General features: G+C 38.9%; 1 protein-coding gene across 2 annotated transcripts in view; it reads right to left on the reverse strand.

The window, feature by feature from the left end:
* Window positions 1-27,959, reverse strand: part of plekhg5.L (pleckstrin homology and RhoGEF domain containing G5 L homeolog) — a 179,894-nt gene that overhangs the window by 91,059 nt on the left and 60,876 nt on the right. For both annotated transcript variants that reach the window (XM_041569422.1, XM_018226132.2), the window contains one exon: window positions 918-1,047. In XM_041569422.1, the coding sequence (XP_041425356.1) occupies window positions 918-1,047 (130 nt within the window). The remainder of the gene's footprint in view (window positions 1-917; window positions 1,048-27,959) is intronic.

Consider the following 27,959-nt stretch of genomic DNA (forward strand, 5'->3'; position numbering starts at 1 on the left):
TATTTAGCCCTACACATGTGCCCACTGTATAGTTAAGGTGCCATGAGTTAGGAAATGTAAGGGGAAAGAAGGGTAGCCCCAAAAAAAATTTCGATCTTTTTCAGCCTATCACCCATAAAAAAATGTTTTAACTTTTTTTGAAGCAATCCCTATCTACTCTATTGCACTTTGCCTGGTCTGAGGTGGCGAAGGAAGTCTGGCGTAAAAGGTAGCGTTCAGAAAAAAGTGTGCGTCAGTGAATTTGCGTAGTTACATCCGTTGCGCAAATTTGCCAGGCGTAAGGGTGCAAAGTAACACTAGCGAATTTACACCAGCGTCCGTAAGTGAATCGGCGAATTAACGTAAATGCACTACGCTAGCGAATTCACGCTAGCATTAGGTGCTTCGTCCTTTAGTGAATTTGCCCCAGAGGCTTTGGGATGCCATTGTGCTCTAGTGATCAATAAAGCTAGGTGGAGAATTGCCAAAAAACTTCAATTATTCATTAATTCCATAGCTCTCAAATACTGTCTGTGAAGGTTGAGCTTCAAGCATCAGCCTCATTCAGTCAGATGGCCCCGTGGTGCCTGTGTGTTTTATCAATATTCAGATTTTAAGCCTCTTTTACAAAGGCACCACAATGTGCAAAGTGTCCTTTTTGCACCCAAATTACTACCGGTATGCTTTTGACCCACAATACATCTTCTTTCGCTAGCATTTAAGAGTAAAGCATGAGAAAATACTGATGCTTTAATTGGTTACAAATTGGTTCTGTCTCCGCCCATATCAAAACTGACACCCAGAGAAAAATGTCAGTTACCATAAGTGATCACCCTCTATGAAAGTTGCCTAAAATGAGTTACACAGAACAAACAGAGTTTTAAAGCTATTTCCTCCCAGTCCAAGAAGGAACAGTAATGTCAGTGTAAATGTCTTACCTTGGGGAGGCAAGTCAAAACGGATATGTTTGTCAAAGTGCATGGTGCTGTGGAACTTGATGTCACATGACTCGCACAAGTTAAGGGGATTCTTTTGGTTCATTTGCTGGCAGTCTGCATGGTGACATACCTGTGGCACACAAATAAGACTTGTTAGTCTGTACACACAAATTATAGATGCTTACAGTTCATTTACTTATTTATGCAGAATAAAAATCACAAACCACAATATAACTCAGTACAGATGCTCCAATCATTCAGAGAAAAGAAACATAATATAATGTCATTCCCATTACTGTATTTCTATAAACCAACTAAGGAAGTGTACGTTTTATCCAACTTAATAGATCAATGGTACAGCCATGAGATCTTTGATACAAAAGTTATTTCTCTGTAAAGCCATAGTTTAGCTCACAGAGCAGATATTTCACTTTTCCGTAGCAGAGTAATTTTTACAAGAAAACATAGTGAAAATAAAACCCTACTTATACTGTGGTTTTATCCATCTGGAGGCAAAACATGAGAGATCCTATCCATAAGTCCTTTTGTGAAATCTTGAGGATGAAATGAAGTCTGTAATTAGGCAATGTTCATGATGGATAACACATGTTCTTTCTCCTTCCCAATAAGTGTCTGTCTTCACTTGTGCCCCAGTGCCAGTCAGGACACAGGAGGACTATGAGGTTTTGCAAGTATTAAGGAGCTTGGCAAGGATGTGCATTGTTTAGACCAGGGCTCGCCAACCATTTTTACCCATGAGCCACATTCAAATTAACAAAGAGTCGGGAAGCAACACAAGCATGAAAATAGTTCCTTGGGGTGCCAAAAATTATAAAGAGGTTGTGTTTGCCAGTATATCTGGTTTTCATGCAACCAAAACTTGCCTCCAAGCCAGGAATTTAAAAAATAAGCACATATTTTGAGGCCACTGGGAGCAACATCCAAGGTGTTGGTGAGCAACATGTTGTTTCTGAGCCACTGGTTGGGAATCATTGGTTTAGACCAAAGGACTTGGGAGGAACATGCCCAACAGGAATAGCCCAGATGTTATACTGGTTGACATTGTATAACAATGTCTATCTGTGTCTGCATAAAGTCTGGTATAGGAAGACCAAATCCAACCAAAACGTGGACAGCCAGTGGCTTTGCTATTCAATCAGCTCTGAGAAGCAGAGCCTTGATATTACTAGACGAATGCCAAAGATTTGCTTTTAGCCCCCAGCTGGTTATAGCTGATGTACAGGTTAGGTGGTTAACCTGCTCCCCTGCCCTAATGCTGGAACATTATGGTAAATGTAATAGGCTGGAATCAAACGGGTCGTTATTCTGGCATTACTGATTGCTGTGTGACTCTTGATATCATTGCATGCTCATTGAGGTTAGCTGTGGAGTCTATTAGTGGACAATCTGGATAACCCACATGCCACTGTGATCAATAACTAAAACAAAATGCAACCAATTGGCACTGACACATATGCTGCCCTGCAAAGGGCATTTATTTTCACATGGGCCAAATGTGCCTTTTGAGCATTTTAAGCTTTCTTTGAGCAAAAAGCCAATGCGTGGGACCATTAGAGCAAGAAAACAAGGCCAGTCTTTAATTTTACTGTTATTGCATATGCTGTAATTGCATGCACTTTGCTTGACACCAACACCTATTCTCAGTGTACAGATGTGAGCAGTTTTCAGTCTCTATGATAATCAGCTGAAAGCAAAATCTGCCCCTGTAGGCTGCACACCACCGTGCCGGAGAAATGCCTATTGAATCAAAAGACACTTTCTATCACAGGAATGCTTTTTAGCCCACACAGCTATAGGATAATGAACACAGTCATGGACACATATTGAATAAAAATAAAACATCTTCAGAAAAGCCATTCTGTGTATTTATTTACTACCAGGGTTCGATTTCTATATTACAGCAACAAACTCTGTGACTCCCCCCCCCCACCCAAACCAAAATACATTTTACTGAACCATGAATTTAGCTACTAAGAAAAGGAATTAAATGGAACCGCTGATTCCGCTGCCTTTTGTTAAATTAAAAGGGACACATATTGTGGTGAGCTGTTCCTTTTCTGTAAGTTAAACGTATTATTACTTTGTTCTCCAAATGCCACCTGTAATTTTCAAAGCCAGGCACACAGTCGCATTGGCTGTTATATAAAGTGGAATAAAATGGATGCTACCAATTTGGAGCTGTATTCATAAAATCTCTGCAGCTGCATCCTGAAAGCCGAACATCCTTTGCCACAGTACCACATCTGTCCATAAACCCAAAAACAACATTTTGCCTTATAAAAGAAATTGTAATCCTAAGCAATTCTAAGGGAGAATTGTCTCTTCCAATGTTATATCATGACTTTCCCACTATCAGCCCTGTTGATGATCATGCCCTCAATCACATTAGGCTTGTATACCTGATTACTGAGACAACAACGCCCTGTTTTCCACTAGAATCACATTTGCCCTATGTATTGCATTGGATGCCTTTTAAGGGCATAAATAATGAAATAAAACTAGGTGGCCACAGCAGGAATGGTGTAAATTTGTAAACCTCCCCCCTAAAAAGTCACACTGATCTCACTTAAAAATACTGCTCTGAATTTTTAAAAATATGGTTGAATCCGTGTTTCTTGAGCTTGCACAGAAATATTTTTCATGCCTGGAGGGACAGATGTAGGTGATCCTGTGACCTGAACTGGCTTAGCGAAACTGACAGACTTCATGGTGGTCTTGTTATATCCATCCTCATAACTACTCAAATTGCTACAAGTATGAATGAGCCATGCACTGACCTAAATACTAATTCCCCTGTGCCCCTTCTGAAAGAATAGACCTAATGATAATTTCTACTTAAATGAAGATTTAGTTATTGAACAGAAAGATCCCATTTGGCAAATAGACATTACAGGAATTGAATTTGTCTGAATGGAAGAACTTCATATTATAAAGCAAACAAATCAATCAAAGCTAGTCATAATAATAGATTATATAAATATATAATAATGAATGACTTCATTAATAAAGGTGCTGGTTAGAAAACCTGATTTCATCCATAGAAGCAAATAACAGATGTGATTCAAGATTTGGCATTTTCAGGCCAATATATTTTTACACTGACACAAAAGAAAACAAAATACTTTCTTTTTATACACAACAGCCCATAAATGTGTCTGAATGTGATATGGCTTTTCCTAATGCACCAAAAATAACTGCGACTTTCTTATTGTTTTTTTTTTTTTTTGGAGCCAGTTGTTGGCTATTCTATGGAAGTCATTTTGAATTATTGTCTAGAAGCAATTGTGTATTTGTGTCTAAATTAAGCTTGTATTGTTTCAAACATCCCTTTTTATACAAAATGTGCCCTGTTTAAACCAAAATATTGCACATGAAAAAAACAGTATATATATATATATATATATATATATACACTGCACAAAGTAAATAACTAGAGTCTTTGTTGGGGATAAACATAAGCAAATCCCCAGATCTCTTTTCCCTAGATCTCTTCTTTCTCTGGGATTTGAAGCTGGTCAGAAATATGGGCTCAATTGTTGAGCGTTAAGCCCCATTCTTTAAAATAACCCACTTCAAAATGCACTTTGCACTTCTGTATAGTTGCTCTAAGTCACCCACAGTCTTTCCTGACTTTGGTTTCAAATTGAGTGCTGCACCTACTGACTCAAGAGAACCCTGGAGCTTACACCACCTCCTGACCAAGCAGTCGCTTCAGACTTCCCTTTGCACCCAATGTCAATAGGTGCAGCACACTTGCTCCTAAAGAATCACTGCAGACGTCACCCGCACACATCGAATACCGGAAGTGATGGCAGGTAGTGATGGGCGAATTTATTCGGCAGGCATGAATTAGAGGCGAATTTCCACATTTCACCACCTGCGAATTGCTTCATCACCTGCAAAAAAATTAGCTGACAAAAAAGCTGCTCGTGTAGAAATTGTCATTTGACGGCCATTGACTGATGCATTTGGACAAAAATGGCCACTGACTTCAATGCTTTTCGCGATTTTTCGCCGTTTCGTGAATTGTTTTTAGGAGTTTCGCAAATTTTTCAGCGAAGCGAAACGGGACAGATTCGCCCATCACTAATGGCCGGCTGGTTTTAGCGCAACTGTGTCAGATTTGGAATGAAGTGCATGCGCAGTTATGTTAATCTCGAAAAATCGGTTGCAACTGCCAGGCATGGCAATTGCATCAATTGCAGCGCCAAATTGTGTCCACAACAATGCTAGAATTCTAGGAAAAAACACTGCATTCTGGGAAAAAAACATGGTAACTGCACTTGAAATTACACTTTGCTCACTGTACTTGTGGATGTAAAAGAGCCCTGTGGTCTGAAGTGTCTCTCTCTTATTTTTTTTTCTAAAGGGATCTTTTACATAAAATCTTTTATAATTAATTGCAACTCAACTATTATTATTATTTATTTGCAAATTTATCAGACAACTCTCTTTGCATATTCTGCTATGCTTTAAATCTACAGCTAGCTAAACGTGTCACATATAGAACTTTCTAAACTAATACTTGTGTGATTGATATAAACATGATGATATAACATGCGCCTCCGATCTCCAATTCATTTCCTACACCTTTATAAAAATGGGGCTGCATGTTGAAGCTTTGCTAGTAAACCATTGCTTTCTCCTTCAATGTAAAATCGAAGCAATTATGGGTATTTCAGAGGACTCGTAAAATTTGAAACAAATGCATCTTCAACATGCAAGCTTCCTGCAATGAGATTTCCAATGTTGCATAATATTTTTCTAATGGAAATGTAGGTTTATTTTGTTTTGTTTTGCTTTAATGGACTGGGAGTAGAAAAGAGAGTTTAAAAAGCCACTTAGCAACCCCTCTTTCTAGTGGCAGTTTGTTTCTTCTCTTTCTGTTTCTTGTTAAATAGCAGTGTCCCCTTGGCAGGAATAAGGAAACAAGTGTCGGCAAAGTAAAACAATACCTTGTAGCTAATCCATTTCCTTTCATTGTTAGCAGGTCCTAGCCTTGTCTTCAGCCAGTGTGGAGAAAGCAGTGCCTTGGCAATGTATTTATTTTTAAAAAGTCATATAATTGCATGCTGTGTAGCATAGCAACGTTAGTTAGTGCTGCCGTAAACCGAAATTAGTCGTCATCTAAGCGAGGCTTGGGCTGTGTTTATTTTGCTTTAATATTTGGCTTTAAGCAACTCAAAAGAGTAGTAAAATGGCACATAGATGATAATTTACTGTGATGCCTCAACATGACATAAGAAAATAAACGAATTTGTTGCAATTTAAAGGGGTTGTTCACCTATAAATTAAATTTTAGTTTGAAGCAGACATTGCTATTCTGAGACAATTTGCAATTTGTCTTTAAGTTTTACTCTTTGTGTTTTTTCAGTTATTTAGCAACTCTCCAGCTTGGCACTTCAGCAGCTATCCGGTTGCTAGGGTCTTATTTAACCTTAGCAACCAGGCAGTGGTTTGAATATGAAACTAGAATATGAATAGAAGAGGGACTAAACAGAAAGATAAGTAAAAAAGTTTTAAGTAAGTAAAAATAACATTAAAATTATAGCCTCATAGAGCAATAGTTTTATGACTGCTGGGGACAGTGACCCACTTGAAAGCTGGAGAGAGACAGAAGAGACTAATTGCAAAGAATAGGACATTCTATAACATACCACAAATTAACATTACTAACCCCTTTAAAAAAATGTAAGTGTGCCTTTATTCACAGTATTTGTTTATGTTACTAAATTAATTTAAATAAAAATAAAATCTCAGTTGAGTGTATATTTCTGTATTTTATACATATTTATTAAATATGGGTGCCTCCCTGATACTTTGAAGTACAGGAATAATAGTGTTATACCTTTTTGCCTGGGGTGGTGATGGAAACAGAGGTAATAATTGGGGTATGACCTTGCTTTGCAGGGGAAGCAATCGGGCATTTGGTTGGATCAGGAACATAGGAATTTTTGGTGAGGCTGTTGAAATACTGACCTGGGGGCAAACTCCATTGACTATCCTCCCTGCAGTCTTACTGGCATTTAAAGGGTTTCGTCAGCTGTCCTGCTAAAGGCAAGCTGCAACAGAGAAGACTCATACTGCCTCCAGGCACTTACACAGTGCTGTGAATCCCATCCACCCACTATAAAATACCTGTCATAAAGGCACACATATGTATTTAACATGCGTTCAAAAATACATTTATTTTTATTCAAATACCTAGGTATAAATATTGATTTACACCTTATAAGCACATGATAGATGCCCTTTAAATATTACTCCAGCTATACCTGGAAATACTGCAGATGCATCGAAATTTCATTTTAACTGAAAAAAAGGACACTTGTAACCCAGTTATATGAAAGCCTTATTTTTCAACTGGGTCAAAACTGGAAATCATTCCAGACCTTCCCCTGACCAGAGTGTCTGTACACCTAGGACCTCAAGCAGCTGAAACCAATATTATTATTTTAACACTTGACTGGTCAGTGTAAGTCTGAAAAGCATCAAACTTCAGAAACAGTTCTCCTTTCTTTGACCAACCAGGTAGAAGTATGTCACAATGGTTATAAAGTTAAATTAGAACGTAACCCATCATCACCTATTCTTTTAATGTTGCACCTTCTATTAAAAATGCTCTATATAAATATCAGGATTAGACCCTGTTCCTACAGAAAGGTTAGATTTCAGGCACATGTCAGGAGGCTACTAGAAAGGAGGAGGAAGGAGGCACATAACTTTGTGTGTTGCACATGTACTCTCTTATCCTCTTTCCATCACAAGGGAAGTTGTGTAAGTGGGTTAAGTTAAGAATAATGAAGCCCCTGGCAGGACACTCTGTATAAGAACATAGCTGACAAGTACAAACACCATTCCATCATTTAATGTACAGATACAGGAGAAGAGGATTGCACAAGAGAGCGGAGAGTTTGTCCTCACCCTGAAACACGGCACCTTAACCAGTGCAAAGTTCGGTTTTCACTGTTATTAAAAGATATTCAAGTAAATCAGAAATCTTTTCAGTCTTTCCATACATGGTGTTCTTTCTATATCTATAACAAAATGTCTAAAATTCTCAGAATGTGGTGCAGCAATTTACAGGCTTCACGATGAATATCCACGCTGAGCAAAATGGTCCCCCCCACACACACACTATCCATTAAGGATATTAAATCCAGTTACTTGAGCACTGGGCTAAGTAGGCGCTTTGGTCTCATTTATTTTGTTTTGTGCTTTATGTAAGTCTTGCAGTCACACAATTAGCTACGTGGGACACAGTAAAGGGATTAACAAATTAGTGTTGCTTGAGAAGTTAACGAAAAAAAGCCTCAATCTACAGCCCTATCGTGTCAAGTCAGCTATGAAAATGTGACTTGAATGTGAACTATGGAAAGCATTCCAACACTCTATTCATATTACTCTGCTTTCCTGCTGAATAGTTGGGTGCACCAGCTGGGCAGAAAATGCAATTCAGCATAAACATGCCCAAATACAGGCTGCCAGATTGGCACGGCTCAATGTACACAGCGATGTTTAGTTTAGAAGGAAATGCTACAGTTTAAATGCATTCTGTGATGGAGCAGCACGAGTTTAATTCATTCATGATATTCTTCAGCATGGTCCTTTGACCAGGATAGTCTTTCAAAGGAAAGTACATGTGCCTTAGAGCAACAGTGCAAGAATGCAGAATTTCAAAATTGAGAGTCAGAAACTGAGATGAGCCAATGACGTAAGCTACAGGGTTCATACAGGGTCAGTATACGGGGTAAGCACAAAGATCATTAAGCCCCCAGAATCCTTTATATAATGTGAAAAACACATTATACTGTGTAACAGTTGTTAGAAACTTTCAATGCATATATCAGGGATTCCAAACCTGAGATAATTCAGATGCTGTTGGACTTTAACTCACAGAATCCCAGCAATAGCAAAAGGCCATCCAAGATTATTACTTTGAATGCATTTGCTTTATTTAACACTCATAACAAATTGATATATATTGTTCTGTCCTTCCACAGGAAATAAATAGTCACTGGCATTTAGCAAATGTCACCATCTATTGGCAGTGGATGGGGCAAATTTACTGTCACGCATAATAAATAATGGAGCTATATAGCGTAGAGTGCAGAATGACCAAACCCTTCTTTCTGCTTGCTTCATGTCATGTTATAGGAAGTTAAACACAATTAAAAGTTCATATATTGGCAGTGTCAGACTCTTTTTTAGGCAAAAGCACACACTTTTAATTCTGACGAGAATATCCTAAGTGTTTTTTAAACATTAATATTCATAAGAGATCTGTGACCCTAGCCAATAGAAGAATTAGCCTTTATAAGGACAAAAAAAGCAAATCAAATAGTCTAGGCTTTTTGTCTCTTTAGAAGAATAACTGTTAGCTGTGACTACTTACCAATGACACCATTAAATTGTTTACTAAGGGAACAGTTTTGAAGAGCTTAATAAGGCGTTTTAATGATCCCACTACAGATCTTCTCAAGTGTCTCTCACTCAAAAGCCCTGTTTGAGGATATTTGGGGGTGGACTTGCAATCAATAGGTGGCATTGCCTTGGTATGAGACTATTACACTCAAGAGTAAAGGTCTTAAACAAAAAGGTCCACTTATTTGTCTTTATTCATCCTGTATCACTAAATATGTTCTTTGATCTGGTTTTCTCAAGTGGAAAGCCACATGAAGGTCAATCTGAACAGTCAAGGACAGGGCTTTTGATTGGATAATATATGGTCCCTTGCAGATCAGAAGGCCACTGCTTCATATAGGACCCATAGTTGCTTTTAATCACGAATACAGTCCAGGTGGGGAATTAATATCAAACACAGTCCTCATCAAACATCAAATAATATAGCAACCCAATCATTTTCTGATCATGAAAACATTATGGACTGGGCCCATTGATTTTGACCCTAAGTCCAGTTATAGATTTATTCAACTGCTTCAATTGCTTTTTTGGTGTGGGAGTTCTTTTTCTTACAATCTCCAACTTCCTAGTAACGTGGCCCCTTAATTGAAGTGGCACTAACTTAACATTAACTTTTGTGTTATTCCCTGTTTCCCTGATGGAAAATAAAATGGAGCAGGCGATGCAGGGTTCTTTCTTTTTTTCTAATAGCACAAGCCAGTTCCATTAATTAAAATGGAGCAATACTACCAGAATCATCACATCTTAGTTTTGGTTTAAGGTATTAATGGGAAGAGATTCATAAATGACTTGTACAGCACACAGAATAATAATTCCATTGCAACACTGATTACAGATTGTCCTTGAGCTCCATGGTTGTGAGAGGCCTAATTCAACCCAGGATATTTATATGGATGGACACCTTATGTATATGTTAATTTATTCTAATGTGAGATAAAGTAGTGGAAATCAAATAATCTTCTATTATGGGCAAACCAATAGACTCACTCCCCTTAAATCAAACAGATACATTATGTGCTTAAGTTATTTAAAAAAGGGTCCTAGGGCAACTTAAAAATTCTGTGCACATAGAATTTACAGAGGAATGAGGCCCAGCAGTTCACTATAAAACAATAATGAGCTTTGATGCTCTTTATATATGTGGATGGATATATATACATATATCCATCGACACATTTCTCATCTCATTCCTAACAACTGATGCGGTGATTGTTGTGCCTTTAAAAGAATCGCCAGCTGCCTTCTTCATGTAGGGTGGAATTACATAGGAAGTTGTCAAAAAATTGTCCTTGACATAACAACTTTTAAACTAAACCTCACCTAGATCTTGGGCTGCCCAAGGTTTACGTAACTTAATTTAGTTAATATAATGTCCCTTAATAATAAATCTACATAGAAATTATACATAGAAAATTGTGCCTTTCCAGTGAAACGGGTGCCTCTATACTTTTTAGGTTTTTTGGCTTCTGCTTATTCATTCTCATGCATACCTCCTTATGAAGAAAATTCTTTATAGTCTTCCTAATTGCTCACGTATGCTTGGATCCCTCCCTAGTACCCACATACTGTTGGAAACTATGGTTACCAGGAGCAATCCATCCAGCCTCCTCTGCATTTCTGGAGAAAACTTGCATAAGAACAGCAATATTTCTGCATCATAAAAGGTATAATAATTCTGTCTACTGAGAACATTCAAACAGACTTTTCATTGTTGGAAGTGTTTGTGCAAAGCTGAGTTAAATAATTGGCTGGCTATGTAAAAGTGTTGGCGTTTTTGCATTCATTTGCTCTATAGCAAGGAAACATTTGGGACTTTGGAGCCACCGCTGCTTTAAAATGAAATGTAAATAGCAAAAACTAAGCTTCTGAAGTTAAATGGGTCATTTCTTATTAGTTTTTAGGCAGGTTACCAAGTGCACATTTTATATTTCCTTCTGCTCAATTTCCTTTCACTAATGAGTCACTCGCTCAGAATCCAATATCAATCTTTTTTATGTAGTTTATAACCTGGAAAAAAAAAGAGATGAAAGCCGGCGTTAAAGCACCAAGCCAATTCTTTCTACCCCCTGCCCCAATGTACTTTTCCCTTTGAGAGATACATTTAATCAGACTGCAGATCAAAGTGCTTCATTGTGTGTAGAATAGCAGCAGCCTGTACAGCAAATCCAAGCTGTTATGTCTGTGCTTCCATCAGTGACTTACACATCAGCGGAGTATTACTGCAAGGTCACAGATTTGCACAGTCCCCCCTTACAGTAAAGCAGGGTTCAGGTGCTGGGTCTAAGAGGATTACTTAAGTGACTTTCTTATAATGGAGAGTGATAGACAGCAAGTGCAGCAAGATCAAGTACGACTTCTTTGCAGATGTTAGACGGGTGTTGAACTTCCCCTCCTCCTCCTCCTCCTGTGGCCCCGGACAACTCATTCAAGCATTTTCTTTCCCAGCATCATGAACCAAGGGTCTTCTGCACAGCAATAAAAGTAAAAAGTGGTCTCTTTGCTGAATGATTTCAGGCCTCCTCTTGTTTTCTGTTCCCATGACAGCCTCTTCAATCTGCTCAGGGATGTGAAGGGCCTCCTCATAAATTTCGATTTCTTTTTTTTTGGGGGGGGGGGGGGTTAAGCTGCTAAAGCTCTAAACCGGCCTTAAAAATCAAGCAAGTTGAAAAGTGCAGAAGGGACTTGAAAAAGCTGAGCCGGCAGTTGATGATGGTGGCCTTCTCTATTGGCTTTCAAACAAGAAGGGTTAATTAAGCAAAGGTTGACCAAAAACTCTTTAATGCTCTTGAATGTCCAAAGGCTGGGTCGAGATCAGTGGAAGCTGCTGTATATTCATTTGGTATTTTCCTGCAGCTGTATAAACAGTCTGGTTAGAATGTCCTCAGCGCAAGGCGACAGTAAGCCTTGGCACGTATTTAAAACAATCTGCTGTCAAGGTCATGCAATCAGTGCAATTTACTGTACGGCGGAAACTCATACAATAGCAGTAACAAATACAGTGTCCATCACCTTCAATGTGCTCACTATTATTCCATCGTTTCACTGACACAAGGCACGGGGTCACATCACACAGGGGCTAAAACAGAAGGAAGCCAGTGTTTGTGTGTGTGTGTGTGTAATGCTTTGGACCTGGGGTTTACCATAATTTGGATCTTCATACCTTAGATCTACTACATGTAAACATTAAATAAACCCAATAGGCGGGTTTGCTTCCAATAAGGATTAATTATATCTTAGTTTGGATCAAATACAAGGTACTGTTTTATTCTTACAGAAAAAACATGTAATTATTTTTTTAAGAATTTGGATTATTTGGATAAAATGGAGTCGGCCTTACCATGGCCTAATTCAGAACTTTCTAGATAACAGGTTTCGCGGATAATGGATCCCCCACCTGTACACAGATTTATCGATATAAATGCATAGATATACATAGAACACTATATATGCCACAAAGTGTAAGAAGTATATTTCCTATTGATGTGCTGGGGGTGAGAGAGGATTAAAACCAAAAAGGCTAAGAAAAGCGAGACAAGAGAAAGATGATTTGAGAATAGTTTGGGGAGACAGAATGGCCAGGGGTAAGTCACTTACAATATTATACAATATTTGGTTTTGAAAATAGTTCTTAAAAGAGATGCTAGTGAGAGAGATTGATAATACGATGGACTCCATCTGCAAGGCACCAATATGAAGCAGACCCAAGTCTGGAATGATCCCTGTCATTCTTTTACTTGCTGGCTGCTTCATCCATTAATTAATGAATGTGGCATATTTATATCTTGTGTTTTATACTGTCTTAACCACTATTTAATGGTTGAAAATCTTCTCTTAGGAATTTCATTAGGAAAATGGAGGAAGAAATGGCTTTTTAGTAGTACTCTGGGGACATTACCTCTCTCCGTTTACATTACATTACATTTACATTAGGGTCATTATTCTGTCATGCAGAATGGTATAAATGAGTGGCTTCCAATGCTTGCAAGCCAGCAGATCATATGGCAGCTCATCCCCTGCCTGTAAAAATGAGCTGGAGCCTCAAAAGCATGACAAAGAAGCCCTCTTTATTACCAGATCTCCCCACAGACCCCAGTGAAGTTTTTATAAAATGTAATTAAAGTTATTCTCATTGCATTGAAACCACAACTAAACCAATAAAAGCCAATAAAGCTTGGTTATCCCTTATGATAACCCCAATATCATCTGCCCTGACTGATGAGCAGTTTCAATATATCTCCAGCATACGTGTGAAACAGATTATCAGTGAATATGTATTGGGGTGGATCTTGGTTATGGCCAAAGCAGAGCACAGGACTTTCCTAGCATCCCAAGTTTGTAGTCAAGAATGTGGGTTGTGTTATCTGTATCAGTTGCACTTCACAAATGTGACTTTGGATGAACTACCGGTATGGAACCTGCTATCCAGAATGTTGGGGACCTGGGCATTTCCAGATAAGGGATCTGTCCATAATTTGGATCTACATACCTTGTCTTCTAAAAAAAAAAAACATTTAAATAATAAATAAACCCAACAGGATTGTTTGCCACCAATAAGGATTAATTATGTAGTGGTCCCCAATGAGTGGCTTGCAAGCACCATGTTGCATTAAAACCAGGTGTACTGCCAAACAGAGCCTCTTGTAGGCTACCAGTCTACAGGGCCGCCGTCCGGGGTTGTACAGGGGGTACAAGTGTACCGGGCCTGAAGGCGGGCCCGGCAGTGCTGAAATTTTGAAAGACCCGGGCCCCCATTGACAATGCCGAAGCCGTGCCGCCTTCTTCCAAAGTCCTGAATGCGGAAGTTCCGAAAAGCCGGTCTCGAATGTGGAAGTGCCAAAAAGCCAAACAGCTGAAGTCCCGAATCAGCGAAAAGACCCGAAGCCACGAAAATAGCCGAAGCCGAAGTCCCGAAGCGGCGAACAGACCCAAAGTCATGAAAGGAGGTGAAGTTGAAGTCCTGAAGCGCCAAAAAGACCCAAAGCCTCGAATGCAGAAGTGCCAAAAAGCCGAACAGCTTAAGTCCCGAATCAGCGAAAAAACCCGAAGTCACGAAAATAGCCAAAATTTAAGTCCTGAAGTGGCAAAAAGACCCAAAGTCACGAAAACAGCCGGAATTGAAGTCCTGATGTGGTGAAAAGACCCAAAGTCATGAAAGTAGGTGAAGTTGAAGTCCTGAAGCCACAAGTTCAATTCCTCTGAACACCAATGTGTGGTTTTTTTTTTAATCCCCTGGCCACCAGTGTATTATTTTAATACTCTATAGGCCCCTGCCACAAATGTTTTTTTAAAAATGCTCTTTGGGGCCCCAATTTTTTTTTAACTTGTAAGGGGGGCCCTGGCACCAATGTTTTTTTTTAACTTATCGGGGGCCCTGGCCCCCAATAGCTTTTTATAAATTGTGTGTGTGGAGGGGTTACCTTTTTTTAGCGCTGATGTCTGTGTGGTCTTTTAACTGTGATGTGCCTCTACAATTTCAAGAAGTGCTATTTTAAATGCATTTGTTTAAACAAATATTATAGTAACTTCTATGCAAATGTCAAATACAAATGGATTATTCCGTGCACACATTAGGTTAGGCCTTCTCTCTTAACTCTTAGTGGGAAAATAAATGGATAGTGAAAGCAACTTATATATCAGGAATAAGTGGCAAATTCTTTAGTGCCATTGAGTATTTGCCTTATCCTTTCCTTTGTAAATTTTCATTTTTCTCTTTCCGATTTTGGACCAGATTCAATTCAGTGAGAAAAAGTGATCTCCTAGTTTATCGCATGAAAACTCATGGACGAGATTCAATTCAAGGAGAAAATTCAGTTCAGTTTTTTCCCATACACTTCAATAGAGTTTTCACGTAATAATCAGTAAGATAAGTTTTTCTGAACTGAACAATCTCAAATTGAATCTTGTCCATGTGTTTTCACATGATAAACCCTTTTCTCACAGAATTGAATCTGGCTCAATTTGTTATATTACACTGGCACATCATGAGCCCATAATATAACTGCAACCCTGTACTTTATACCTGGCTGTAGTAGGTGCTATGTAAGGGCTTTTGAGGCCAGGTACATTTACCAAACTAGCACTCCAAACTATTCAGATCGTATAGGAAATTTTAGCAAGAGCAATAATAAACCTATTTTCTTTTTCTCTTAGCATCATTGCAAATGGGTCTGGCATGAAAAAGCAAATAAACAAAAAAACATGAAACCCAACATAAATTAATATTTATGTAGAACTTTGTGTTCTAAGCTTCCAGCTTGTTCTGGAAACCTGGAATAGCTATCATTACAGTAATTGACATTATTAGCTCAGAGAAATCTTTTGAGTTAAGCCCAGATGTAAACCCTTGATAAACTGAAATGTGTTATATTTCGTATTATATATCTTATTATATCTTATATTTATATTCTGCAATTATATTTCTATTCTGCAATCAGCTTTTTCAGCCTTTTAGAGTGAAAGAGTCTTGTAAAAGCTTGTTTGTGACCTGATCATAACCCGCACAGAAATCAAGCACCGATTCACATATGTTACGCAGAGAACTGGGTCAATGACATGGCCTGTCTCTAAGCACACTGAAAATACCAGAGAGCTGTGACAGACTGGGGAAAGATGTATTTGTCACAATTTAGGAGAGATAACAGGGCAGCACTGGGGAGGGCTTATAGAAGAATGCTTCTCACTAGAGAGGCCTCCTGTGAAGGGAATCAACCCCTTTGACCCAACTTTTTAACGTTTTTTGAAAAGTCCCTTTAAAGCACATATTTTTTTCTTGATTTACTAGAACAAGAACAGTAAAATGTCAGTTTTCAGTTCTATATTGTTTAGACTATGAGCACACTTAAAACTGGGATAATTTACGAACAAGTGAGCAGTTTGCAAAGTACAATTTCAGATGTAAATCACCATTTCCTACCCATAATGCAGCAATTTCCTCATAACTGCAGCATAATTGACCTGATTGAACCAGATGCATCAAAACAGATACAAATGCATTGACACATCTTGATAAAAAATGATAAAAAGGTGCATCTAGCATTTTCAGCATGGGGTTTCAAAACATCCAGAATGTACTTTCAAAATGGTGTTCCCTGGGCACAAGCCTTTGTGTTTAATGGTGCAACCCATTGCGGGAACCTTGGTGCAACCCATTGTGGGAACCTTGGAGCTAGCACCAGGTCCAGGGTGGTAGAGGTCTGGGGTTCCCCAACGTCAATTGGTGCAGTTGCAAACCATTTGCGAGAAGTGGCAGGATGGACCAAGTACCTTGATGAATTGTGTCAATATGTGTTCTCCACTGTATCTGTTTTAAAGCATCTGCACTTGCACCTCTGGGTGCATTCCTAAGTGATCCATACTAAGTGATTTAGATCAGGGGTGTCCAAACTTTTTTGCAACGAGGGCCAGATTTGGTAAGGGGAAAATGTGTGGAGGCCGACCATTTAGCCTGACATTCTTTGAACCATTAACACCATTTAACTAATTTAGACAAGGAATCTCATAGCCGTAGCAGTAATATTTGGGCACATTAGTGAAATGATCTGCCACTTGGTCTATACTGCTGCCTGTGTGCTGAAGGTGTTGGCAATAGACACGTACTGGCATGTAGTGACGCGCCGCTCTTGCATACGTCTTTAGGGCTGAAGGTGCAATCGAAGTTGTGATGTGCCAGTACAGTAAACTAAAGAAGTATATGAGAGCGGTGCGTCACTATGTGCCAGTATGTGTATATTGCCAACACCTTCAGCACACAGGCAGCAGTATAGAGCAAGTGGCAGATCATTTCACTAATGTGCCCAAATATTACGGCTAGGTGATTCCAGATCGCACTGTGCTGGGGGCCACATTATTATTAATTTCATGATGGAGGCTGAGGGCCGGTGTAAATTTGATAAAGGGCCGCAATTGGCCCTCGGGCCGCACTTTGGACATGCCTGATTTGAACTTTTGGCACAATGTATGGGGTGTTGCAGCCTCTTTTAATAAAAACTAAACAGCAGCAAATAACTGACTGTGGTCCAAGTTTTCTGCCAACTTATCATCTAATATTGTTAATAGTAACTAAAGGTGGCCATAGACACACAGGTCCTATCGTATGAATCGAGGATTCGTACAATTTTCGGATCGTGTGTGGCGTGTGCCGACATCTTGCGTCCGGAGCCCACGGCACATCGTAATCGGATCGTTCGGCCATACGGCCGAACAATCAGATTACCCCCCATATAGCCATGTTTGTTAATGACATATCGGGGAAAGATCTGCTCGTTTGGCGATGTGGCCAATCTTTGCATCTATGGCCACTTTTACAACAAGACATCATTTGTAAGATGGTACTGTAGATACTGATGCTTAGGATTTGCATCCAACGTGCTCTTAACCATACAGTTTGGTATTGAATCTGTTATCTGTATTGCTTGGAACCCAGGGTCTTCTGGATCTGGACCCACCTTGTAATGTGGTGAATTCTCTATGTTTTTGTACAGTATATACTGGTTCCTCTGATAAGAGTTTAAATTACTATTTTGCAAGATTGTGTTAAGAAAACAGTGTTTTTAGAAAATGAGGTGAGATGTAACTGAGAATTTATTAGTACCATGTAGCATAACTTGTATATACATTCCTCATTTCTATATATTAATACCAAACTTAAATAAAATATCAAAACCCTAAATACCTCAAAGCAAAGAAAACATTAATGTTTTTGTATAGAGAGAGCTAAAAATATATAATTTGCTGTCAAATATAATAACTTATGATCTAAGGAAAAATGTATATTTTTACAGGATATTAAATGCCCAGGATAAAACAACCAATAAAAAAAAATACAAGCAGTGTAACATGTCCATTAAGCTCATTTCAGCACAATGGTGTTGGGCACAAGTAATATATACTGTAAAAGAACAGTATCATACAAATACATCACTGCATAGGTGTTTAAGCCATTTCATTGCAACAAGCCTTGACCTTCACAAACTTCTCTGTTATTATGCTTGGTATGCTCCTCACATCTATTCTATGGAACACACCGAGGACTCAAAGGAACCCAAGAGAAATGTTGAATTTCAGTAACATCTCTATTGGTGCTTGTTAAACTGTTCACAGCCACAGCACACACAGACTATTCAACAGGACCCCAAGAAAATTACCAATGATATAATCAAAATACAGTCATAGCCGATACAGTCATAGATGGATTTTCTCATCCTCAAGTATTTAGAATAAAAATATTTTGTTTGGATTAAAGTGCGATAAGCTTTGTGGCTTCCTGTTAGCCTTCTCCTGTGTCACATTTTCAAAACTTTCCTAAAGCAACTCTACCTTTGTAATAAAAGTTACGCTTGAACCAAATAGCAGAAAGAATGAGAATGTCCATATCTGTTGAATTCTTTCACTCAGTTTTTATTCAAAGGAGTAGAATTGCTTGTTGCCTTTGCAACGGTCTCCTACCAGAGTTTTTCCTATTGGCGGATGACTAAATAGAATTCAAATAAAGCTCTAGAAATAGATGTATTCTAATACAATTTGCAGAGGGTTTTTTATTTCATATGTAGGGACATAGTTACAGGGCATTCGCATGTTACTGCTGCAAACGCCCAGTGGTCCAAGGAGGACCTTTGGAATTAAATCATTCAGTCTTTTTTAAGAGGCATCTGCAATACCAATTGCAAATTGTCTCAGAATATCACTCTCTACATCATACTAAAAGTTCATGTAAAGGTGAACAACCCCTTTAAAAAGGTGTACTACTTCGACTTAAATTAAATGAATGAAAAGGAAATGAAAGAACATGTAACTCTAAACAAGTAATTTTATTATACAAGCATGGAGTCCATTATCAAGAAAGCTACGAATTATGGGAAGACCATCTCCCATAGATTGCATTTTAACAGAACAGAGTAAACTGTAACTTCACAAATACTGTGTTTAGGATCAATTTTGACATTTATACATTTTTTACATTCAAGTGGTTTATTTTAAATCTAGCGTTCCAGTTGGCTATTCCATTTGATTGTAGAACAGTCAACATAAAAACAAATGTCAAGCTCAATTATTTTTCAAGTTGTACATTTGTTAAAAATCAGACAAAATATGTTGCCTCAGTAGAGCACTTTATTTTAGTTCTTTCTTCTTAGAACAGAATTGGTTGCAAGTGACCCGAGCCCCCCCCTTCCTTTATTAGCTGAAGAAAAATGGCTGCCATCCCTTCCCAACCAATCACAGGGAACTACAGGTAAAACTGCAACCTTTTGTGTGCATTAGACAAACATCATCTCCATGAGTGGACAACCAATAAATGTATTAACTACCATTGTGCAATCTGCCATTAATCAAATAAAGCTACTTGAGACAAGCTATTCACCTTGCATCGTGGAAGGCCTGTCACTGGAGTATGAATAGAGCTAATTTATAATAATACACAAGTCATTTTAATACTGTCATACTACACAAGAGCCATGAATAACCTGTAAATTATATCCTTATAAACGGTGCTTAGTTATGTCATCGGTTATAATCAGAGCTTTCTGTCACATGACTTACTGAAACTTGTATATCATAATAAATAAAGTACCTCCTGTTGCAAATATTAGAAGACACCTCAGAGTTCCATGACCTGTAAAAAAACACTTGGCCTTCGACCTCGTGCTTTTATATGGTCATGGAACTCCTCGGCTTATAATATCCTTTACAATAGGGGGTACTTTATTCCCTATATATCTCCTAAATTATGTTGTAGTATTGTCAACAACAATAAACATAAAAACCTATTTAACTGAAAAAGACTGGGTGTTGAAAAGTTTTCAAGGTTACTCAGCAAGTCCATTTGATTTAGACTTACAATAAATAGTCTTAATCAAATATTTAGACACAATAGCCTGTACAATATATTAATATATTATTAATGGGGCTTGTAGAGTTATACGTTATAATCAGAGAAATGAGTTCTGCCATAGAAACTGTATGAGGCCTATAGCTCTTTATGAATTACTTTGATTGCTAGCAGCAACAGTGTTTTCTCACAATTGTTGTGATAAAGCAAATGATTGCCAACATGTGGAATCTTCTCAAGATGCAGTCATGTTAATTTTAGGTGCTATAACAATATGTGCTTGTGTTTTGTAATGAATAGATCTGTAAGGAGCCATTCAGGGCCGGATTTTAATCGGAGGTGCCCCTAGGTCATCCGCAAACCCTGCCCCCCACCTCAAGCATCCCCATTGCCCCCCACTGTGCGTGCACCCAACCACGCTCACCCCTTGGCCTCCACCTTGCACACACTACCACTCACTCCAACCACCACCCCCCGGCAGGCATTTTAAGTGGCTTACCGATTACCTACTACTGCCAGTGTCTGGCATAGGGCAAGTGGGAGATTCAAATTCTCTAGCCAGTCCCCAGTTTACTTGCAACCAATGGGCAACATGTCCCCCCCAGGAGCCATTTCCTAGGTCTCGGACACAAGTGCTAGAGCACCAAGTGGGAAGTTCCACTAGACGTGATCTGCACAGTGGAATCATAATGAGGTTTAGTATTCAATGCTAATAAACGTTTTTAGGAAAAACTGAGAGCATCTGTTTTTTTCATCTTAGAGTATCTGAACTCCATCTAATTCCAACTCTTTCAGCGCATGGGCTTCCGACATCCACACCAGCTGGAACCAATGAGAATTTCCCATTGTGATACAGAATAAAAAAGGTCATGAGAAGCTATTTGTGGGTTACTCTTTTGCTGATAACGATTTGTACATGGCATATCAGAGAATATATTAGAAATTATATTAAACGGATTTTATTTCAGATTACAAAGGCAGAAGTCCACATAATGTGATCATTGTTTCTGTATCTAAAATGCTGCCCAGTTCTTCCCTGAAATGGAATCAGAACACCGCGAGTGCCAATGCCCTTGAGTAAAACCGTTTTTGAAAATGCCTACAAAGCAAAAACTATTTACTGCTTTAAAAGTCTTTTTGAGTCTGAACCATCATTTTAAATGTTCCAGATACAGCATTTTACTTTGGCTAGCCACTGCACCAGACTGCCCAGCGGCTTTTAGAGATATGGGAACATTTAAGACTGAGAAAGACTGAAAGGCTTATGGGTCACATTTTCTGCAAGTACAGCAAAAGAATGAAAAAAAGTTTGATCCTGGTCTTCATATTTTCCAGAAGAGTGATTCAGGTATAATAGCTCTGGCAGTTATTCTGTCGGCATCGTAAGATCTATCACAACCTTCTCAGTCACTGGGTGAATATATCTTTATTTGAAGTCGTTTTAAAGGATGCTTCTTTTTCAACTCCATGATAGATTGAATGGCTGGAAAGTAAGGCCTTAGGTACTCAAAAAGTGTCTTTCAAAGTGCTGGAGTCTCAGTGATGGACACACTCATTAGGAGAGTGAAGCAATATTTTTCAAGGGGCCTTAAAGAGGTGATATGCATCTATGTTCAACATGAGACAGATACTTAGGGCCAGGGATAGTGATGGACGAATTTGCGCAGTTTCGCCGAAAAAATTCACGAATCTCACGTGAAATTCATTTTTTTGCGACACCGGCGAAATCTTCTTTTGTGATGAAAAGTCAAGTGATATCCCTACCTGCCCTGAATCCTGCTGAAAAAGGCCCAATCCTGGCCTAATCCCAAATCGCATCCTGGATTCGGTGCATCCCTAAAATTCACACAAGCCAAATACATTTTGTATGACTAGGCGTAATCCCTTTGTGTAGTAAATAATGCACTAGAAGCACAAATTCTGATTAGCAAGCCATGTTCCAAGTGTCTTGCAAAGAATGCGACCATATGCACAGGACCTATATAAACAGCCATGGTAGTGTGTTCTACCTTACCTACCTTACATCCCAAACATGTTTGTGTAAAAGGACCTTTTCTAACACAATGGTTCTATTTATGTGCATGGCTAAAAAATACTCAACATGCATCTACACTGTATGTGGGAAAATTGTATTTGACCTGAAGCCCTGGTTTCTATTATAGTGTGCTTTTATATCTGCTCTCTGACTGCATACATTCCACCGGTTCAGACCCATTTGGATTCTGATCCGCTACAAGCCAGTGCATTCAGTAATTGAAAATTATGACTTTGGCCCAAAGCACTGCAAGGTGAAATATATAAGGGCGCATTGTCAATGCAGAGTATTCAGACATTATTATTAGACTGAAATATATTTCATTCTACACTGACCCTTCAGGCCATAACACTTCATTTAATATCTATTTTAACACACAGAACCTCTATCTATGTCTTGCCAGGAACACTGTGGTTTTCTTTATCTATTTCATATTTACTTTATCTCAGAGTGTTTATAAAACAAATCCCCAACTTGCTATTTCCTGCAATGTCAAGCAATCAATCTGAAAAATGTGCTAATTTATTAAAAACATGCAAAAACAAAAATATTCCTTGGAGTAAGCGGGGACTTTACAGTGTATTGCATACAGTATCAGCAGCACAATATGATGTCTCATGCTTAGTGGCAGACGTGTAAGTTTAGTCTACAGCAATATCTGTAATGATTTACTGTTCAAAGCAAATCGTTCTTTAGAAGTCATGTGTAGGACACAAAATAAACTGGGCCCATCTGTAAATGGATTTTACACTGGCACAGTGTCGGACTGGGGCACCTGGGGCCCACCAGAGAACTTGATCTGAAGGGCCCCCTCCATTTAGTCAGGGAAGCCCGCAAGGGAAAATAAAGGACATATAAAGAACAAATGGCATTCAATACAATGATGCAGAAACTGAGGTAAATTCGATAGGAATCTCAGATTAGATGGGGTAGGGACTGATGGGAAAGTGAAACTATATAGCTATATGTCTATACATACAGTATAGATATATAGAGATAGAGAGATATGTGCACACAGTACTCAATTTAATCAACTTGTAATTCATTAATTGATTAAAAATTCATGGTACACTTCATTTAAAATAAAAATATTAAAAACAAAATAAAAGTGAGCATTTCAATTATTTAATACATTTTTAATTTATTAATTTTAAGCACTCCCATCCCAATCCCAGTAAAATAATTCATTGCTTAACTAGGGGAGAGATGAAGCAACTGGAAAGGAGCATGGAGATGGGCAGTAAGATAAAAAAAAGTGGGGCAGCAAACTTAGTGGGAAAGTTAAGAGACCATAGGACATTTTTAAACTAAATTAAAGAAGTTGGTGGAGGGCACGCAGGGTTTTACAGTCCATGTGGGTAATGGGGGTAATTAGGCCCACCCCTCCCCCTAGATCATTTACTTACCAGCACTGTAGTAGGAGCCAAGCAGATCAAATCTTCCCTGGATAGCACTGGCAGAGGAGAAAATGAGAAGGCAGCAGTATCAGACCACCAGCAGCCCAACTTGACCAGCGGATTGAAATTTAGCACAGACAGATGCGGCCAGGATCTACCCATCGCACCAGTAGTAATTGCATCAACAGCCGATCCCTCCTTGACGCTCCTCTCTCTGATTCCCCCCACGTGATGGACGCCGGTCAGTCAGTGACATCATCGCGCACAGCTGCAACAAGCTCAACTTTCCAGAGCAAAATACGAAGATATGAGCAGCGTTGCCAGGCGGAGTAGTGTAGCAGCAGCGGGGCCCACTAGCTACAGCGTGTGGGGCCCATAGTTATTGGAGCGCACAATCGAAGAAAAAAAACGGAGCATAGCGCACAATTCAAGTCCGATAATTGGCAAAAAAATAGGGTAGAGTGTGGTCTTGGGGGCCCACAAGGACTGGGGCCCACCGGGATTTTTCCCGGTGTCCCGGTGGGCCAGTCCGACACTGCACTGGCAGGAAACTTGTGAAAATGTGAATATTCAGAGAAAGGATAGCTGGATTCTGTCTTATCTCCTGTTCAACAGTGTATTCAGTCAGATATAGTTCATTAAGGGGCAGATTTATTAAGGGTCTAAATGAAAATTCTAATTCAAATATTATAAGTTTTTTATGGTCAAAACTCTCAAATTTGAATTGTGAATTACCCGAACTCAATTAAAATTTGAATTAAAATTCAAATTAGATTTTCAAGATTTATCATACTCTGGCCTTGCCAGCATAGCTGTTACCTTTGGTAAATGCCCCTAACTCTTTACTTACCTCTCTTTGCCAATTCAGCACAGCGGAGCTCAAGGGCGACATCTTCCGGCTCTACGGTAATCTTCGGGTCTTCTTTCGGGCCTTCAGCAATTTCCGTCAATTTTGGCGCATGCACAGTCGGCAAAAACCCGAAGCCTGCTCCAACTGTGCATGCGCCGATAAGGCACTTACTTCCCGAAGATGACCGAAGAGAAAAAGATGGCACCCAGGAGCTCTGATGCTCTGAATCTGCAAAGAGAGGTAAGTAAAGAGTTAGGGGCATTTCCCGAAGGTAACAGCTAGGCTGGGGGAGGGCATAGAGGGGGGGGGGTCTATGTAGAGTAGGGGTTTTTATAATTAAGGGTTTGGTTCACCTTTAAGAATTAGAATTTGACTATTCGCCACCTAAAACCTGCCGAATTGCTGTATAAGTCAATGGGAGAGGTCCAGTGAGCAATTTGTAGATGTTTGCACCCTTCCTGACATTCAAGTTTGTTTTGGAGAAAAAACTCGAATCGAGTTTGATCGAATAAGATTTGAATTTTATTCAAGTTTTTAACTCGGTAAAATTAGTCTGAGTTTAAGACATTACATTTTTATAACAAATAATCAAATATTAAAATTTTGAATAAAATCAAATTCATGTGAGTTAAAAAAACTCACATGTATTTGAAATTCGTGTATTGATAAATGTGCCTCTAACAGTGGGTGAGACATGTGGCACTGATTAGAAAATGATTTATGCTCAGAAACAGAGACTTACAGTATTAATATTGGTTGGTATTTGGCTCTTGCTAATATTTTAAATAGGAACACTGGACTGCAGTAATTTACTTTCAAGTTTATTCTTGCTCTGCCCACAAAGCTGAAATTTATTGGCAAAAAAATGATGGCAAAAGGTGACAGCCAATGAGCCAAGAGATAAACGGTACTATGAGCAGGAGTGCAACACGTGCCAAAGCACTTATGGGTGCAAAGAGGCGACCTGTGCCTGGCTATGAGTAAATTATACACATAACAAGGTCAATATAAGCAATAGAAATAGGAGAAAGCCCCATTTGCTAAGTGTTGCCTGACTCCATGGTGGCAACTGATCAGTTCAATCAGGGGGCATAACTATAGAGGAAGCAGACCCTGTGGCTGCAGGGGGGCCCAGGGGTATAGGGGCCCCATGAGGCCCTAATTCATATATAAGTTGAATAAATATTGATAAAACAGGTCAACCTCTAGACATTTGGGGGGCCTGAAAAATTATTTTCTGTGGGGCCCATTAATATCTAGAAAATAAGTTAGCAAGCAAATTAGAAATGCCATAGTTTAGACAAGCAATGTAGGAACTGTTTCTCACTGCCCCATATTTTCTCAGGTTTGGTTGTCTTTATTGGCAATTGTGAATTAAGGCCTTAACTCTATAAAAACGCACTCTCCAAAGCTCATGACTAAATGCTGTAGTATGCAACGGACAAAGATGCTTTTCCTTTTCATATTCCAGTTTTTTATTTAAATGAATGCAAGGTTGCTAGGGTTATTTGGACTGAAATTGCAAACTGGAAAGCTGCTGAATATAAAAGCTAAATAACTGAAAAACCACATACAATTGAAAATCAATTGCAAATTGTCTCCGAATATCACTCTCTACATCATGTTAAAAGTTCATTTAATGAACAACCCCTTTTAGACCTGTAGGGGCCTGTTATCCAGAATGCTTTGAACCTGGGATTTTCTGAAAAAGGGGTCTTTCTGTAATTTGGATCTCCATACCTTGAGTTTTCTAAAAAAAAAAAAAAAATTTAAATATTAATTAAACCCAAAAGGATTGTTTTGCCTCCAATGAGGATTAATTATATCTTAGTTGGGAGTACAAGATACTTTTTTTTCTTCTATTATATTTACATATGTTTTAGAAATTTGAATTGTTTGAGTCTATGGGAGATGACTATCCTGTAATTCTGAGCTTTCTGGATAATTGGTTCCTGGATAAGGGATCCCATACCTGTATTTATATATGTCTGTAATTTATATCAGTTATATTAATTAGGTCACAACTGATTAAAAATTGGCATAGTTGCATAAAAGCAATGGCCCCAGTTGGTACATACTGTATATCTTTGCAGCTTCCGTAGCTGAGGACTTCCATTTGGTTGTTAAAAGCTTCTTGTGCAGTTTGACAGGGCATTGTGGGTGGGCTGGAAAGTGATAATATTTGCTGTGCACTGTTTAAAGAGGGTGTGGTGATTGTGAAATGAAAAAGGACAAACTTACCACCACCCCCCTTAAAATTTCCCTGACAGTTTTTCCCTTTTAAATAACAGAACGTATGTCTCATGTCAAGTCATAATATATAACTTTAGGAGAGGGATTTTCAGCATCACTTACAAATTTAGCGGTGGTCCAGAAAGAATTAGTTATTTTAAAATCTTGGGGTTTTGACATCATGCCAGAGCCTTGGTATTTTAACAAGGGCGCACACAAAATGTAGAAGTAGTAGAAAAGGCTTGAACCTAGATTATTCTTCCGTCTTGGGACTTGAAGGCCAAGTAAGTCGATTTTATGTAAAAGGATATATCATGCCTTTGCCAGCTTCTGTCTAAAGGAAAACATTCTAGATCTTTATAGAAAAGGGGGAAAATATCCAGTTGATTGTGTTGCAGTTCGGCAGGTTGAATAAACAGAGCTTTCTGTGGGTCCTGTTTCCAAAATTTGTGCTTTATTGTATTTCAAAGACATTTTCAAAATGGCATTTCATGACAAATCAGGCATGTACTGTAGTGTAACTCGGGGGCCCCATCAAAACTCTCTGGGCTGGGCTCTGTCCCTGCCATATACCAGACTGCATTAAGTTTATTTCTATGACAGATGTGTGACAGATGCAGGGGAATATTAACTTGTCTTTCCAGGTGGTGAAAACATTGCCCTTCCCAGTCCTATTATTTACCAGGCCCCTTACTGCAGTCTAGACTGTCCAGACAGATTGGTGCTGTACTTCAAGAGTCTTATGTCGAGACACATTTACATACATAAGCCCATATATATTTCTATAGTCTTTATACACATACATAGTGTGATCACTTGCAACTAGTGATGGGCGAATTTATTTGCCTGGTGCGAATTCGCGGCGAATTTGCGGGATTCCCCGCCAGCGAATTAATTCGCATAACACCCGCGATAATTTCTCCTGTATAAATTTGCGTCAAAAACGAAATTCGTGAATTTTCCCGCGAAGCGAAACGGCGCAAATTCGCCCATCACTACTTGCAACATTCTGGTTAAACAGTATATGACATCAATGGAAACAATAGCAAAGCTTAAAAGGGAAGACTTGTCAATATGTTGTGTCAGATCTTCCCATACAACACAAATATGAGCCAAGCTTCATGACAAATGGAATGATCCAAAGGGGCACCCAATGTTATAAGCATCTTTCAGCCATTGCATCCACTTTGCAGTCTACAGGGCAACTGGGCTGATGGTTAGGACAGCAACAGGGTTGTTGCAATAATACTTTGGTTCG

This window comes from Xenopus laevis, chromosome 7L (assembly GCF_017654675.1).
Source record: "Xenopus laevis strain J_2021 chromosome 7L, Xenopus_laevis_v10.1, whole genome shotgun sequence".
Taxonomy (NCBI): domain Eukaryota; kingdom Metazoa; phylum Chordata; class Amphibia; order Anura; family Pipidae; genus Xenopus; species Xenopus laevis.